A 13094-nucleotide genomic window follows, 5' to 3' on the forward strand; every position below is an offset into this window, starting at 1 on the left:
AAACATGGCCAGAACATGGTTAGACACGTTACAGTTTTACAGTGCTAATTCATAGGCGTACAGGTGTGACAAAAGCCAAAGGCATGCATCCATCCCTACCAGACTGGACCACACTACTGCAGGACATGAGGCTGCTCGCTCATTTAGGTCCCCCTGAAGGAATGCTAATAACCTCAATGTAGCTTCCTTTTGGATACCTCTGAAAATCAGCATGATACACCCCGCTAAGACTGGATTTCCCCCACAGTCTTCAATTGATTCTTTCAGCATGGAATAGTACTCAGAACTACTAAAAACAAGGCTGTACTGAATACAGCTGTACATTTATTTCACAGCAAACTTAAGCTTAAGTTTGCAAGGAGCTACAAAGGGGAAAAAATAATAATTTTTTTAAAAAACAGCCACTCAATGAATCTTGACTTTGACAACATTTTAAATGTAATTAGCAGGCTTGAATATTTGGCTGTCCCTCAACAAGTGCTATTTCTATTGCTTTGAATTTTTCTGCTACTATAAATTCTGGACAAAAATAGTTACATCAAAGTCGCTATCATCAAGGAAGTGTACACAGAGCATCCTTCATGAAAACAACAGGTTTAAATCATACCACATCAGTTCAGAGTATACTTGGTTTTGGCTTCAAATAATTTTCTCTTTGACAGCCTTGTTTACTTGCTTCTCACATAAGGGGAAAAACGTTACACACTAACAGATTCTGTTTTAAGCACTGTATGCTAATCACTTCTAGATTAATTCCCCATAGATTTAACAAAATGTTCTTTTTGACACCTTCCTTTTCTCATCACTCTCCATGCTACAATACAGAAGAATCCCATTCCCAGATTCAGAAGGAATACAAAGAGCACTGACTGTGCATTCACAGACGTTGTTACAGCAGATTTTCGTTCTCAAAACCAGTTGAAGAACTACTTGCAAGAGATTTACCTTGGCAAGCTCCTTTCTCAGCTCATTCTGTTCTTCTTCAGAGAGAGTTTCTGACATGCCAACTGTAGCAGCAGCATCCTCTCCAACCTCAGGTATAGAGTCAGTTCTCAGCAGCCCTAGTGGTGAATAAACTGTTAAAAGCCAGATCAAAACGTGCTGTACCCAGATGGTACAGCAGTTGATGTACAGCCCCTTTATGGCAGTGCATAATAAAGACTAATGAGGGGACATCAGAGTCACATTTCCCAAGCACTATCATCATATCATCACCTAGTTCCAACCCCCTGCTATAGGCAGGAACACCTCCCTCCAGACCAGGTTGCTCACAGCCCCAGCCAGCCTGGTCTTAACGTTTCCAGGGAGGGGACATCCATAACCTTGCCAGGCAATCTGTTCCAGTGTCTCACCACCTTCACAGTAAAGAATTTCTTCCTGATATCCAGTCTAAATCTACCCTCCTCCAGTTTAAAACCATTTCCCCTTGTCCTGTTGCTACAGGTCCTTCTAAAAAGTCTCTCTTCTCACTCAAACAAGATCTGTCATAGACAAAAGCAAGTTCAGCAGCAGTGAGAAAAGGATTACACAAGTAATGCAGTGAACAACAGAAGATTTCCCACTTTGTAGCTTTGCAGTCGATACTTAAACACACAGCTCACCACAAGAAATAATCCTCCGCTCATTTGCAAAAGACCAATCTGCAGAGAGATGGCAGCCCAGAACTACCACTCCACTCAAGTTTTAAAATACAACAAATTAAACAAGTTCCCCAAATAAGAGGAATATTTTGCTTGCAGGGATAGAGAGGTGTGCATGAGTGTGTGTGAGAGCAATAAATCAGGCGTGGAGCAGTTAGGCATGGCTCTCCCCCAGCCAGCCGTTCCGCTCGCAGCAGCCTGGCACTGCAGTGCTACGGGTAACCTGAGAACAATTGCCTTCTCTATCCTTTCATGCAGTTCAAAGCATACATTCATTCAGACAAGCTGAGGACACATTATTTAACATTCCCTTACTAATCACTACAGTAATTAACCAGATGCAATTCCACTCTCATTTCAGCAGCTTTTGATGGCATTACAGGACGCTATTTGGCTTGGGAATCCAGCAACTCATTAACGAGCAATGAGACCATTACTCTGATTTCCTTGTAAGACTTGGTACCAAATAGATATATCACAATCGAGTCAAAAAGTCTGTAGAAAAAAAAAAGATTCTACAAGGTTGTATATCTACAAAATACTCCCAGCAGATAGCAGCTGTAAAGCCTATAAAATAACAAGCTTTCTTGATAGTTAGTAAAACTCCAGTAGGGCTCCATTTCCCAGATTATTTCCCATATGTTTTCAACCTGTATTTGTACAAAGAATAACTCGGCTCTCTGCTACATGGGCAGACATTTCTAAGAGGCAAGTCAGCTGCACAGTTACTGGTGGGGGAGCACAAAATCAGTATCATGTTTTCCCAGAGATTTATACCTGCCTTACACAAACATAACTGCCTACAGGTTTCCCAATTATTTTTTGGCATAAGCTTAAGGGGAGGAAAAAAAGGGTTTAAGTCCAATGTCTGAATCAAAGCATAGCACCAGAACCCCGAACACAAATGATTACAGCTCTTCCACAAATAAATTATCTGGCTGTGGGACATGAACTTTTCTTAACATCAAGCTGTTAAGAATGCCATCACTTTTTATCTAATTGTTATCTATGCTATTAATTACATACATTCAACTGAAGAAAGAAATTTAAATCCCACTTTTTCCCCTATGTTGGCCTTTGACTGTCAGCTTACTCTAAGCCTGCAGTCCTTTCAGGGGCTACAGAGCTCGCCCTTTCAAAACCAAACGGCAGAAGCTTTTCAGGCACTAAAGAGCACACTGAGTATGGAGCATTAGCACATCCCGCTGAGAGGTTGTTCAATCTCATTATGAAGAGTCATCTGGATTAGCTCACCAAAAATAGATCAGATGAATTCAGCAGCAGCGAAACGTGCTGGATCATCTCCTGCATCAATAGCTTGTTTTGGGAATACACCCTACCTTTGGAAAACTGGTATATTAATGCAGTTTATGCTGCTTGTTGCAGCACATCACAGAACTTGAGATTCAACACTGAGAAGGAAAACGTTAAGGAGCAGGAAGAGATCTCTATATTCATGGATTCTTTAGGAAGATAGGAAATCACTGCTACTGAGTCTCCTCCACATCTCACCCAGTTCATCTCATCACACCTTCCCTTTCTTGCTCTCTGCCCCCCTCCCATTTAACGTGTCTATCCAGCCACCTATGCTCTCATTACCAATCACCTCTACACTTGTTTTATTCCCATTCCTCACTTCAATACTTGCAGGACGCAGTGCATCTGCACTACTGGAAGACAGTGCTTTACTTTCATTTTTATTTGACAGTTCTTTACTTTGGAGTTGAAAAAACATTCAACGCATTTGACACTCTGCTACAATCAAGTTTAGCATGATCATTCCTTGTCTCTTAAGCAAAGGGAAAATTCTGTAGAGATGACCCAGTAGTTGGAAATACTTATCCTGTATTGGGAAAACTTACATCGTTTTAACGTCAGTATTTAGGCGTCTGTATTTCTAAGACTGACATATAATCACAAAAATCTAAATGTAGTTAAATTAATCAAATAGAGCCATTGAGAATTTAATTAGTTAAGTCTTATACAAATCATGAGCAGTCAGGAAAACAGAATCTAAGCCCACATCATTCTTCCACAGTATACAAAACATTCAGCTTACACTCAGGTTCTGGTCTGGGGTTTGCTTTGTTTATCTTCACAGCAAGTTTGTTATTTATCCTGACCTAAAGTACCACCACTTCTTGGCCTGAATTTGGAGATAAGCAGTAAACACAAGCCATTTAAGGAACCACTGGTCACTTCAGATGAGCAGCAGCCTTTGGGGTGGGGAAGGGTTAGTCTTTCCAAAGCCTATGTTCAGGCAGACACAGGCTGTGCTAACATATTCAAGATGAGTCCCTGATGATCGCTACACAGCTGACAAAAGGTACTTGTTAGAGCTCAGAAGAACAAGCTATTGGAATTATCCTGAATTTCTAAGACTTGAATAATGTGACTACAGAGTGTAATTATTTCAAAATATGTAAGATCAAATTTGAAGTACAACCCATTCGTCTCAGTGAAAGTGGCAGTCAGATTTTCTTTCGCCAGCTTGGGCTTCTTCCAAGCAAAGATCAAAGGGAATGAATAAGAAAGCATCACAGGTTGGTGCTTACTGCAATACATCAGCAGTACATACAGAGGACAGCTGCTGCCCCTCTAGAGGAGGGGTGAGATGCAGAGCTGGCTGCTGCTCCTCAGCACTCTGTAGCTCATCTAGGTCATGCAGAAGTCTGGTTTCATTCAAGCAGTGCCTTCTCAGAGGACACTTTAAACTTTTAAAGAGCAAGACCACAAGGAAGGAAAAAAAAAAAAAAAAAAGCTAAGCTTTCTGTATTTGTAATTACCCTGCAGAGCCAGGAACTGGAAAATAATGCGCAGCAGCATGAAAGAAAGATGGCAAAAAGCAGACGAGGCTGCACCAGGAGGCATGGTGCTGGCTATGTGCACACCAGGTTACCAGCTGGAAGCAGGCTGGAATTTGCACCACGCTCCTGCAGCACAGCGTGAAACAGCCACTGGCAAGTACACCAAGTGCATGCATGGGTAAAATGTATGGCATTTCAAATGCTAGGTGGAACAGAACCCACGTTTTAGAAAGTATTTCTGGCAGTCCATGAATTTTTTTTGTACCACGGTGGCAGCAATAAAGTAACTTCAGAGCTCTAGCCAGCTTAAGTATGCAATTCCTGCATTTTCCCCTTCAATAAATAAATAAATAAATAAATAAATAAATAAATAAATAAATAAATAAATCTAACAGTCAAACTACACTGGCTACAATATCTTGCAAATATTGCCCTTCTGTTCCTAATTTTGTTGCTTACTTTGTTTTCCCTAGAATTGTCTTTCTACAGAGCTGAAAAAATTAGCTGAAGCTGGTAAATGAGACATGACCTACATGACATACCAAAGCTAACAGATCACCACAGTTACCAACAGGACTTCGACCTTCATTTAATCTATCTTTCAGCCAAATCACCTTTCTACAGATCTCAGCCACCGAGCTTCCCACATGAAGTTGTTAAAAAAGAAGTTACCAGACTTGGTCAGCGTAGGTGACCCAGGTGGAGTAAGGTTTATGCCAGGTGACAGGTAAAGGTAGTTTCTGTCCACTCCTGCATTGAAATCAAAGGGCGACTTGTAATCCTCGTACAGATCCATGCCAGGAAGCTCAGAGAGCACCACCACCCTCTGCTTCTGCTGAAGGAGGCATCTTCTCTTTGGGCAGCCACCCCAGAGCACGGGGCTTTCTTCACCCCCTGTTTCTTCAGCCGGCTCTCACTGTACCTCATCAAATTCAGCCAACACCTCTCTTAAATTCGATGCAGCCGTCCAACAAGAAGTTTCTTAACCATGTCGTAGCTTCTGCTGTTTACACAGCACAAAACTGAGTTCTTGTCAATTTATAACCAGAGCCGGACTCAAACAGACCGTGCCTTTAACAAACACCCACGGTGCGCTGCTCCCAGGCTCCTGGAGAAGCCTTCCTCCTTCCTGCAGGACTGCATCGTGAATTTCCAGTCATTTAAATAAAAAAAGGTCAGCTGACAGCGGCTACACCAGGATCTCCTTAATCTTCTAGGACACAAAAGGATTACCAGCAGTAATCTATCCTATGTACCATCTGTGTAGGACTTTTTCCTCTGATTAATGGAAAATTCTGCCCGCATAGCTCTGCTTCCCCAGCAGTCCCCAGCGGTGCAGCAACCAGAGGCCAAATCCAGTCCCACTGCCCAGCATCACTCTGCAGGGTGAGTCTGAAGGTAACAGCAATCACCTTCAATGGCTGCACTGATATCTGCCTGGCTTTTTTTTTTTTTTTTTAAGGAAGGTGCTGATGTGCATTATGGTATTTGCCCAAGAGGCTAAACATACCCAGGTATGAGGTATGAGACGTGTTTGGCCTGTTTTTTTTCCTTTTCTTAAAATAAACAGAAGCACACTGCCCTGTGCCCTTGGAGCTGCAGTCACTCGTAGCAGCCAGCTTTATGCCAGGAACTGGTAACACCGGAACACATGGCCATGACAAAACCTATTTGTTTTGACACATATACTGTGAAGAAAGACCAGCGTGCACAAGCCATCTGACTTCGTGCTATAAATTAAAAGATCCAGCCTTGGGAAGCAGAAGTTCTTACTTAAAAGAGGCACTTAGCCCAGTTTTGCAGCTCTTTGCTACTTTTTCCCCCTAAGGTCAGCTCCTTCCACTGCAAACACAGCTTCACGAGAGAGAGTACCTTCATAGCTCAGCAGTTTCCTTCTCTGAGCTCTCCCAGCTCCATGTTTTGTGCCTCGGTTCTGAACTGCAGCCTGAACACACAGGAGTACCATCAGATGTAAGCTAATCTTCCCCCCCTCCACTCCCCTGAAGTGACACTGTGGGGCAGATCTGACCAGAGCCATTCCACCACTCTCTGCACAGCCATAAAAGCAAAGGAGCACTGCTGCATTCTCAAGTCAATGTGATCCCAAGAGATACAAGAAGAAAGCACACCACTTTAGCTTTAACTCCTCCTTTCCACTGCAGGAGCAGACCTCCGGGCTAATTAAAGAGCAGTTCTTTTGGCTGCAGACCTACACTGGTTTCTGGAGCAGGCAACCTGCAGGCTCCTAACAATGAGAGTATACAGCAGCCTGAAATACAGATCCCTGCTATTTCCCAAATCCACTCAAAAGAAAAGAATATGATGTCCCTCTGCATTGCTGACATGTGACTTAAGCACCAGGCAGAATTATCACTAAATTCATCTGACAAAGGTCAAACCTCTGGTCACAGATGCTGGTTTAAGCGTCCAGAAAAGGTAGAGAAGAGTACCATAGCTGCAGCAGTCATAGGCTGCTAACCAAACACATCAACATGAAGTGCTACCGACACTGTTTTGCAGCCTTTCTTCATGCTATCCTGCACAAAAGCTCACACAGGAGCTGCACTAACTGGATTAGACAAATGAGAAGTTATTAGATGTGGCAAGGTGGAAAAGCAGGATGTTATCAGCTGTCATTCTCCTGACACAGAAAGCACGAAGGTGAGTTTACTACCTACAATTTAACCACCCCAGAGAATCATTCATTGTAAACTAATCAATGCTAGCACATTATGACTGTTAGAAATAGCTATTGCAGGAAAAAGAACCTCTAATGGAGATTCATTCATGCACACTAACAGCCAGGAATACCATTTCCTGGCCAAGGGCATTTAGTAAGTTACATTCTTGTCACTTACAGGAAACTCCCTGCACTGCTTTTTACTGAACGGTATGAGGATAAACAATCTGGCACTCTTCCTGTATCTTCACTGCACCAAAGTTGGTTTTGTATCCCTACTGACATCCAGATCAACAGCCTGAGATCTCTGATCTGGGCACCAGTTACACCACAGATAGAAGTGTGTATGAGCCAAACTCTGCCATTCACCAGCACCATAAACCAAGATGAGTCCAAGGCATTGCCCATCGCTCCACTGTCACTTCAGGTGTCAGGGAAAGTTTGACACGTTACATATCTAAGCTCCTAGGTCAAAGACTGAATTCTTCCACCCTGATTTATGTACAGCCTCTTTGCTCAGATTAAGCTAGTTTACAGTGGCCATAGAGCTAGGTTCCTACAGCAGCACCCAAACAAGCCACACAGATATTTCTCATCAGACTCCCACTGGACTTGCTCAAAAAGTGGGCACATGAGAATCTAATGAGGTTTAACAATTAACAATTTAACAAGTGCAAGGTGATGCACTTCTATCATTCAGTCGAGGCAATCTCCAACAGGTCTGAAGACTGGCAGCAGAACTCACTGAGAGCAGCCATGCTGAGAAGTAGTTGAGGGTCCTGATGGATAAAAAGTTGGACTCAAGGCAGCAGTATGCTCCTGCAGCCCAGAAGGCCATCCTGGACTGCATTCCCAACTCCCCACTCCAGGGAAGGCAAATACTCCCCTCAGCCACAGGAGTCTGCTTGTTCCTTCACTCCTTCCCCAGCACAGCCAGGAATGCAGAGCAGAGCAGGACTGCTTGCAGAGCTGGGCCCCACTAGCTCTCATCTTGGGTGCCCTTTGATATACAGCATAAAGCTTTTGGACAAGGTTACTAGCTCACCACACTCTAAGCACTGCTAGACAGCGGCAGATTCCCCTCATTCTGCAGCCATTCTGAAGTGTCCTTCCATGACCACAACATCCCATTGCACGGCCTTCCTCCCCCTCACTCCTCAAGGTAATTGACAGCACACTGAGCTAGCTCAAGACAAATTGAGGCCACAAAGCCATACTCTATTAGATGTACCTCCTAGTACAATCATATACATTTCAGAGCCGTGAGAGGCTAAGTATAGACATGTTATGAGGCTTAAAGCAGTTATTCTGCATGCTCAAGTATCTTTGCTGTTTGCCTTGCACATCAAATCCACTTCTTACAGCTGTACCTAGATATTACCGCAACTATCAGCTGCAAGCCCATACCTGAGGAGTGCAAGAGACTTGCACCAAAGACAGGAAACAGTGGGGTTTTGCTCACTACACAAGAAATTAAAACTGAAAATTTTGCTGTGGGTACTTCTGCTGCTTCAGAACTTACACTTCTTTGTCCTTAACAAGACAGGATAAGGAAGCAGGCATCTATACCACATTAGAAGCTGATGTTCAGAAGACTGGCACGAAAGTAGATTACTTCTGTCAAGGACACTTGAATCAATTACTGACAAATTCAACTGAATGTTACAAAGTGGCTCGAAAAGGCTCAGCAAGGCATTACAACAGGCTTTCCACCATTAACCATATTGTAATCTGCTCTTTCAAGGTTCCAGTGCACATGAAGGTTTCTCATGTAACTACTGAGCACCAAGTTAGCAGATTGTGCAAGTCATTAATCATGTGGGAGGGAAGGAAACTTTCTACACAGCTAGAAGAGCTGTTAAGACTGAGTAAACACTGCTAACTGGCTGTATACCTGCTTTTTGTCAGGCACTGTTCCTTCTGATACCACTGGCTACCCAGTTCTACAGCCTAGCTTCCCAAGGCTCAGCCCAAGGCTACCCAGCAACAAGTTAAGTAAACCAATAATGTTAAAGCATTTTATCTTGGTGATGACTAAGTAAGGCTAAGATGTTATAGCAGTCTTGCAGATAAACTGCTTTCACATGTCAAAGCCTTGGAGGAAAATAATTGATTTACATATGGAAAAAAGTTACATTTTCCTTTTCCTGAAAAAAACAAATCCTGCACCGTGTGGGCACCTGCAGCATCCCAATTTCTTACCTTGTGTACTCTGTAAGCACAGCTGTGAAAAATGCACCAGAACCCATATTTTGGGCAAGCCAAGAATGACTTTAACACTTGGGTCTGCAAGCAAAGGAGGGAGGGGTGGAGGGGCAGAGGGGCAAAGAGCATCACCAGAGGAAGGAAAGATGAGCTGACTTTATGGGGAGCAGAGCAAGAGAGATTATCTCCTGTTTCAAGGATGACTGCCTATTCAGCTTGCAGCTGGTTTGAATTCACACCTGCACAGCGCAGACAGGCAAAACTGCAGACTTTTAATAAGATCTTCCCTTGCTCCCATCTCTCCCAGGTAGGTCTCAATGAGGCAGCAAATAAGGCTTCTGTCCCCACTTTAGATGAGTTTTGCAGGGCCTAAGCCATTTTTAAGAGCTAAAAAGCGGCTCAAGAACTCTAAGCCAATCTAGGCTCTAAAATATAAATTTGATCTTCAAAGCCTTACCAGTTTATAGACAAGTAAAGCCTTACAGCACCTGATCCAAGGCTTTAAAACTGCTCTAGGATACAAAGATGCTGTGAAGCAGTAAGACAAAGCCAAATAGTAAGCAAGCATTTAGTTAGTATATTTATGCCCAGGTTGGACATTAGGAAAAATGTCTTTTCCAAAACAGTGGTCAGACATTGGAACGGGCTGCCCAGGGACATGGTGGCATTACCATCCCTGGGGGTATTCAAGAAACATTTAGATGTTGTACATGGTTTAGCAGTGAGATACTGGTGCCAGGTGAATGGTTGGACAGGATGATCTTCTTGGAGGTCTTTTCCAATCTTGGTGATTCTACGATCCTGATTTGTACACTTTGCTCTCTTGCCTTCATTTAAAGGCCAGTTCATGGCACAGATGGGGTTGCAGAGCTTTAGCAGCTGTTGAACAGTAACAGCCCAGGCTTTCACAGCCCTACTGGTAGAGGCCAGCAAATTGTCCAATTCACCCCTGCCCCCAAGACTTTCTCTGGACCAGATCTTCATGCAGTAGCACTGTCTAATGGGGTCCTTCTTAAGGAAACATCTCCAGCATTTTCCTGTAAGTAAACTATCTTCATTCACTCATATTAAAAACAAAGAAAGAAAACACATTAGGATTATAAGTATCGTCCCAAGATATACCATCCTGCAACACGGACACTGGTGAGTTCAGCATTACTGTGTTGCTGGTAGTATTCTTTTCTTAAAGCAGAGTTTCAGCCCATGGCATTTCCAACAGCTGAGGCATGTCTTGCAGCAGCAGCACTTCTCATTTCTCTTCCTCCCAATCCAATTACAAACTCAGACTAATTTCCGGAGATGTTGTGAATGAGTAGATCCACATTTCAGCATATTTTGCAGCCAGACAATCAAATACCACAATAAGATTCATAGCCTTTTTGTATCAGATAGAAGACTTTGCATTCTCAAAGCTTCTCCACGATCTTTTGAAGCCACCTCCTCCAAGATCTGTAAGGTTTTTATTAGGGAGAAATCCCTGCCTCATTATAAGGCTACATCTCAAGCAGAGGTCAGAACTAACCCACTTGCCCACTCTAGCAATAGAAGGTGAGAAGCATTTCCAATCTACAGGAATAGTCCAGGCCCATGGCAGCAGCACCCCCAGATCAGCCATCAGGTAGGGCACTGCATCACCTTTGGAAACATGGAGCCAAACTGAAAGCAGAGAGAAACAAGATCAAGTCAAAATACTGCCAGGAGGAATTTGCATTTAGTTATTTGACTTTAGCTGGTGATTCCAGTTCTGTGGCCATTCTCCAGAGACTCCAATCCCTGTTTAGAGACTGAAACAGGAAAAAGCTTCAGGAAGATACTGTCGAGCTGCAGCTAAATGACAATTAAGTGATCAGGAAGAAAAGAGGCCGTGGTGCAGAACAGGACTGTTTTAAACAAAGTTTAAGTCTGTTATTTCTCAATCCAATTAAAAGCTTTACTAAAGTGAGTTTGATTGGAATGATTCCCAGTTCCCTCAGAAGACAGCTCTGATCTCCTGGGCTCTTAAGCCCTCTTCCAGCTACACACCAACGCTTCTGTCTCCAAAAAGAACTCCAAAACAGCTCAGTGCCAACCTTACAGTATCGTGTCTGACCACAGAACAGTTACAAGTTAAGCTGAATCATGTACTAAGTTGAAATCACCAGGGAAGCACCATCTGCAGTGTTGCTTTTAGTATCTCTAGCAAACACCTTTTCAGTACTTGGATAACTCCCACTATGTATTTACCAAGCTCGCACCTGGATTTTGCACAGTGAAGAGGAGTAAACTCCAAACTAAAAAGGACAGAAGCACAACAGGTGACAGTACCTGAAGCACCTGTATAACCAAGCAATGCACAAGTGTATGCAAACAACAAGGCTTAGGAGTAGTCCACCAAACATACTTTGGCAAGCATAGCAACAAGTGAGCATATTGGTTCTGAGCCTTTTATTAGAAGCAGAGACAATCCACATCCACAGCTCAGACCCAGGCATGGAGACCTGGCTTGGTGGGATCCCACAGCTTCTAGCGCATCATTTCAGTATGCTCACAGTGAGCACAGCTCCCTCACACACCTGGCCCAGGAAGCAGCAGAGGGGTGCTTTGTTAGAAGATCTATGAGAACACACCAAACAAGCTTTGAGATCTGTGCGAGCAGCCCGGCAGCTCAGTGCATTTGCAAGTGCACGCTGTGCTGTGGCAGGCAGCTATGTGCTGGGAGGTGTTATCATCCAGATGAAGACGATGGCTGTACAAAGTCACAGCTTATGAGAAAAGATGGGAGCACTGGTCCTGGTGCCATGCACTGGGTGAAGCGAAGGCCTCCATCTTGTCAAACGGATTTGCAAACACTCATCACTTGACAGAATAAAGTGGAATTCTCTTCTGTATTTTCTAAACGGAGGCACGGACAGGAATTTCTGAGAACAGCTGGGACTTCCACATTTCCCCAGTGTGCAGGAAAGCAATGTGACTGATAAGTATGGGACATGTACAACAGCAGACTGCTTCGATTTCAGTTTGGAGTCCGTAGGCAAAAGGTACCTGAGCAGCCTAGTTCAGCCAGGTTCTGGAAGCAGCAGCCTGTATTTACCTAAAGGGCCTGACTTACATTTTGTTTATAAGATGAATGAATGCAAGAGCAACTTCTTATGAATATATGGTATGTGGCATCAAACCTTTAACTCTTGCTAAAAGTCTTGCAAAGCCATTCACTTCTCCCCGACTCCTGCCCTCCAGAAAGCAAGTGAATGTATGACTCTTTGTATCAGTGAACTTTTCCCACCAAAGAAAAACTTGAAGATGACAAATTTGCTGTCAGTGTTACTACACTAAAACTACTACATGTGCTGTTTAAAACAGAAGCCTCTCCTCCTTCAATCCACTGATTTAATAGTGCCTATGAAAACTAGACTGAAGTTGACTCCAAATTCCCACGTTGACTCCTCAGTTTATTCCCCACCTGCCTCACTGCAGCTTCCCTTATTTCTCCAGCAGCATCCCCCAGTTCTTGCTGTCACAGTCCCCTAGCAAACATCCTTGGTCCAGACAAAAGCTGCTATGAGAACATTCAGTAGGAGACATGATAGAAAACGTTTAGGTATCCTCATCCCTTACAACCTCACTACACGTTTGATGGGTCTTAATAAAAGCATCACTTGAATGCTGCTGTTACACACAGAGCTCAGTGGCACCATGACAGAGCCAGGTTTTTCTGATACCTAATATCTAGTCTGTCTAATCCCCTCATTGCATTACCCTCCCTTCCTCCAGAGCTGGCTTAAA

General features: G+C 43.5%; 1 protein-coding gene across 5 annotated transcripts in view; it reads right to left on the bottom strand.

The window, feature by feature from the left end:
• Positions 1-13094, bottom strand: part of TPD52 (tumor protein D52) — a 39168-nt gene that overhangs the window by 10145 nt on the left and 15929 nt on the right. For 4 of the 5 annotated variants that reach the window (XM_090137745.1, XM_090137744.1, XM_031590925.2 and 1 more), the window contains exon 2: positions 946-1061. In XM_090137745.1, the coding sequence (XP_089993871.1) occupies positions 946-1002 (57 nt within the window). In that variant the 5' untranslated portion in view covers positions 1003-1061. Of the gene's footprint in view, positions 1-945; positions 1062-5119; positions 9637-13094 lie in introns of those variants that run through there. The other variant, XM_031590926.2, reaches the window with a different exon arrangement.

Source organism: Phasianus colchicus, chromosome 3 (genome assembly GCF_987193195.1).
Source record: "Phasianus colchicus chromosome 3, bPhaCol1.hap1.1, whole genome shotgun sequence".
NCBI classification, from domain to species: Eukaryota; Metazoa; Chordata; class Aves; order Galliformes; family Phasianidae; genus Phasianus; species Phasianus colchicus.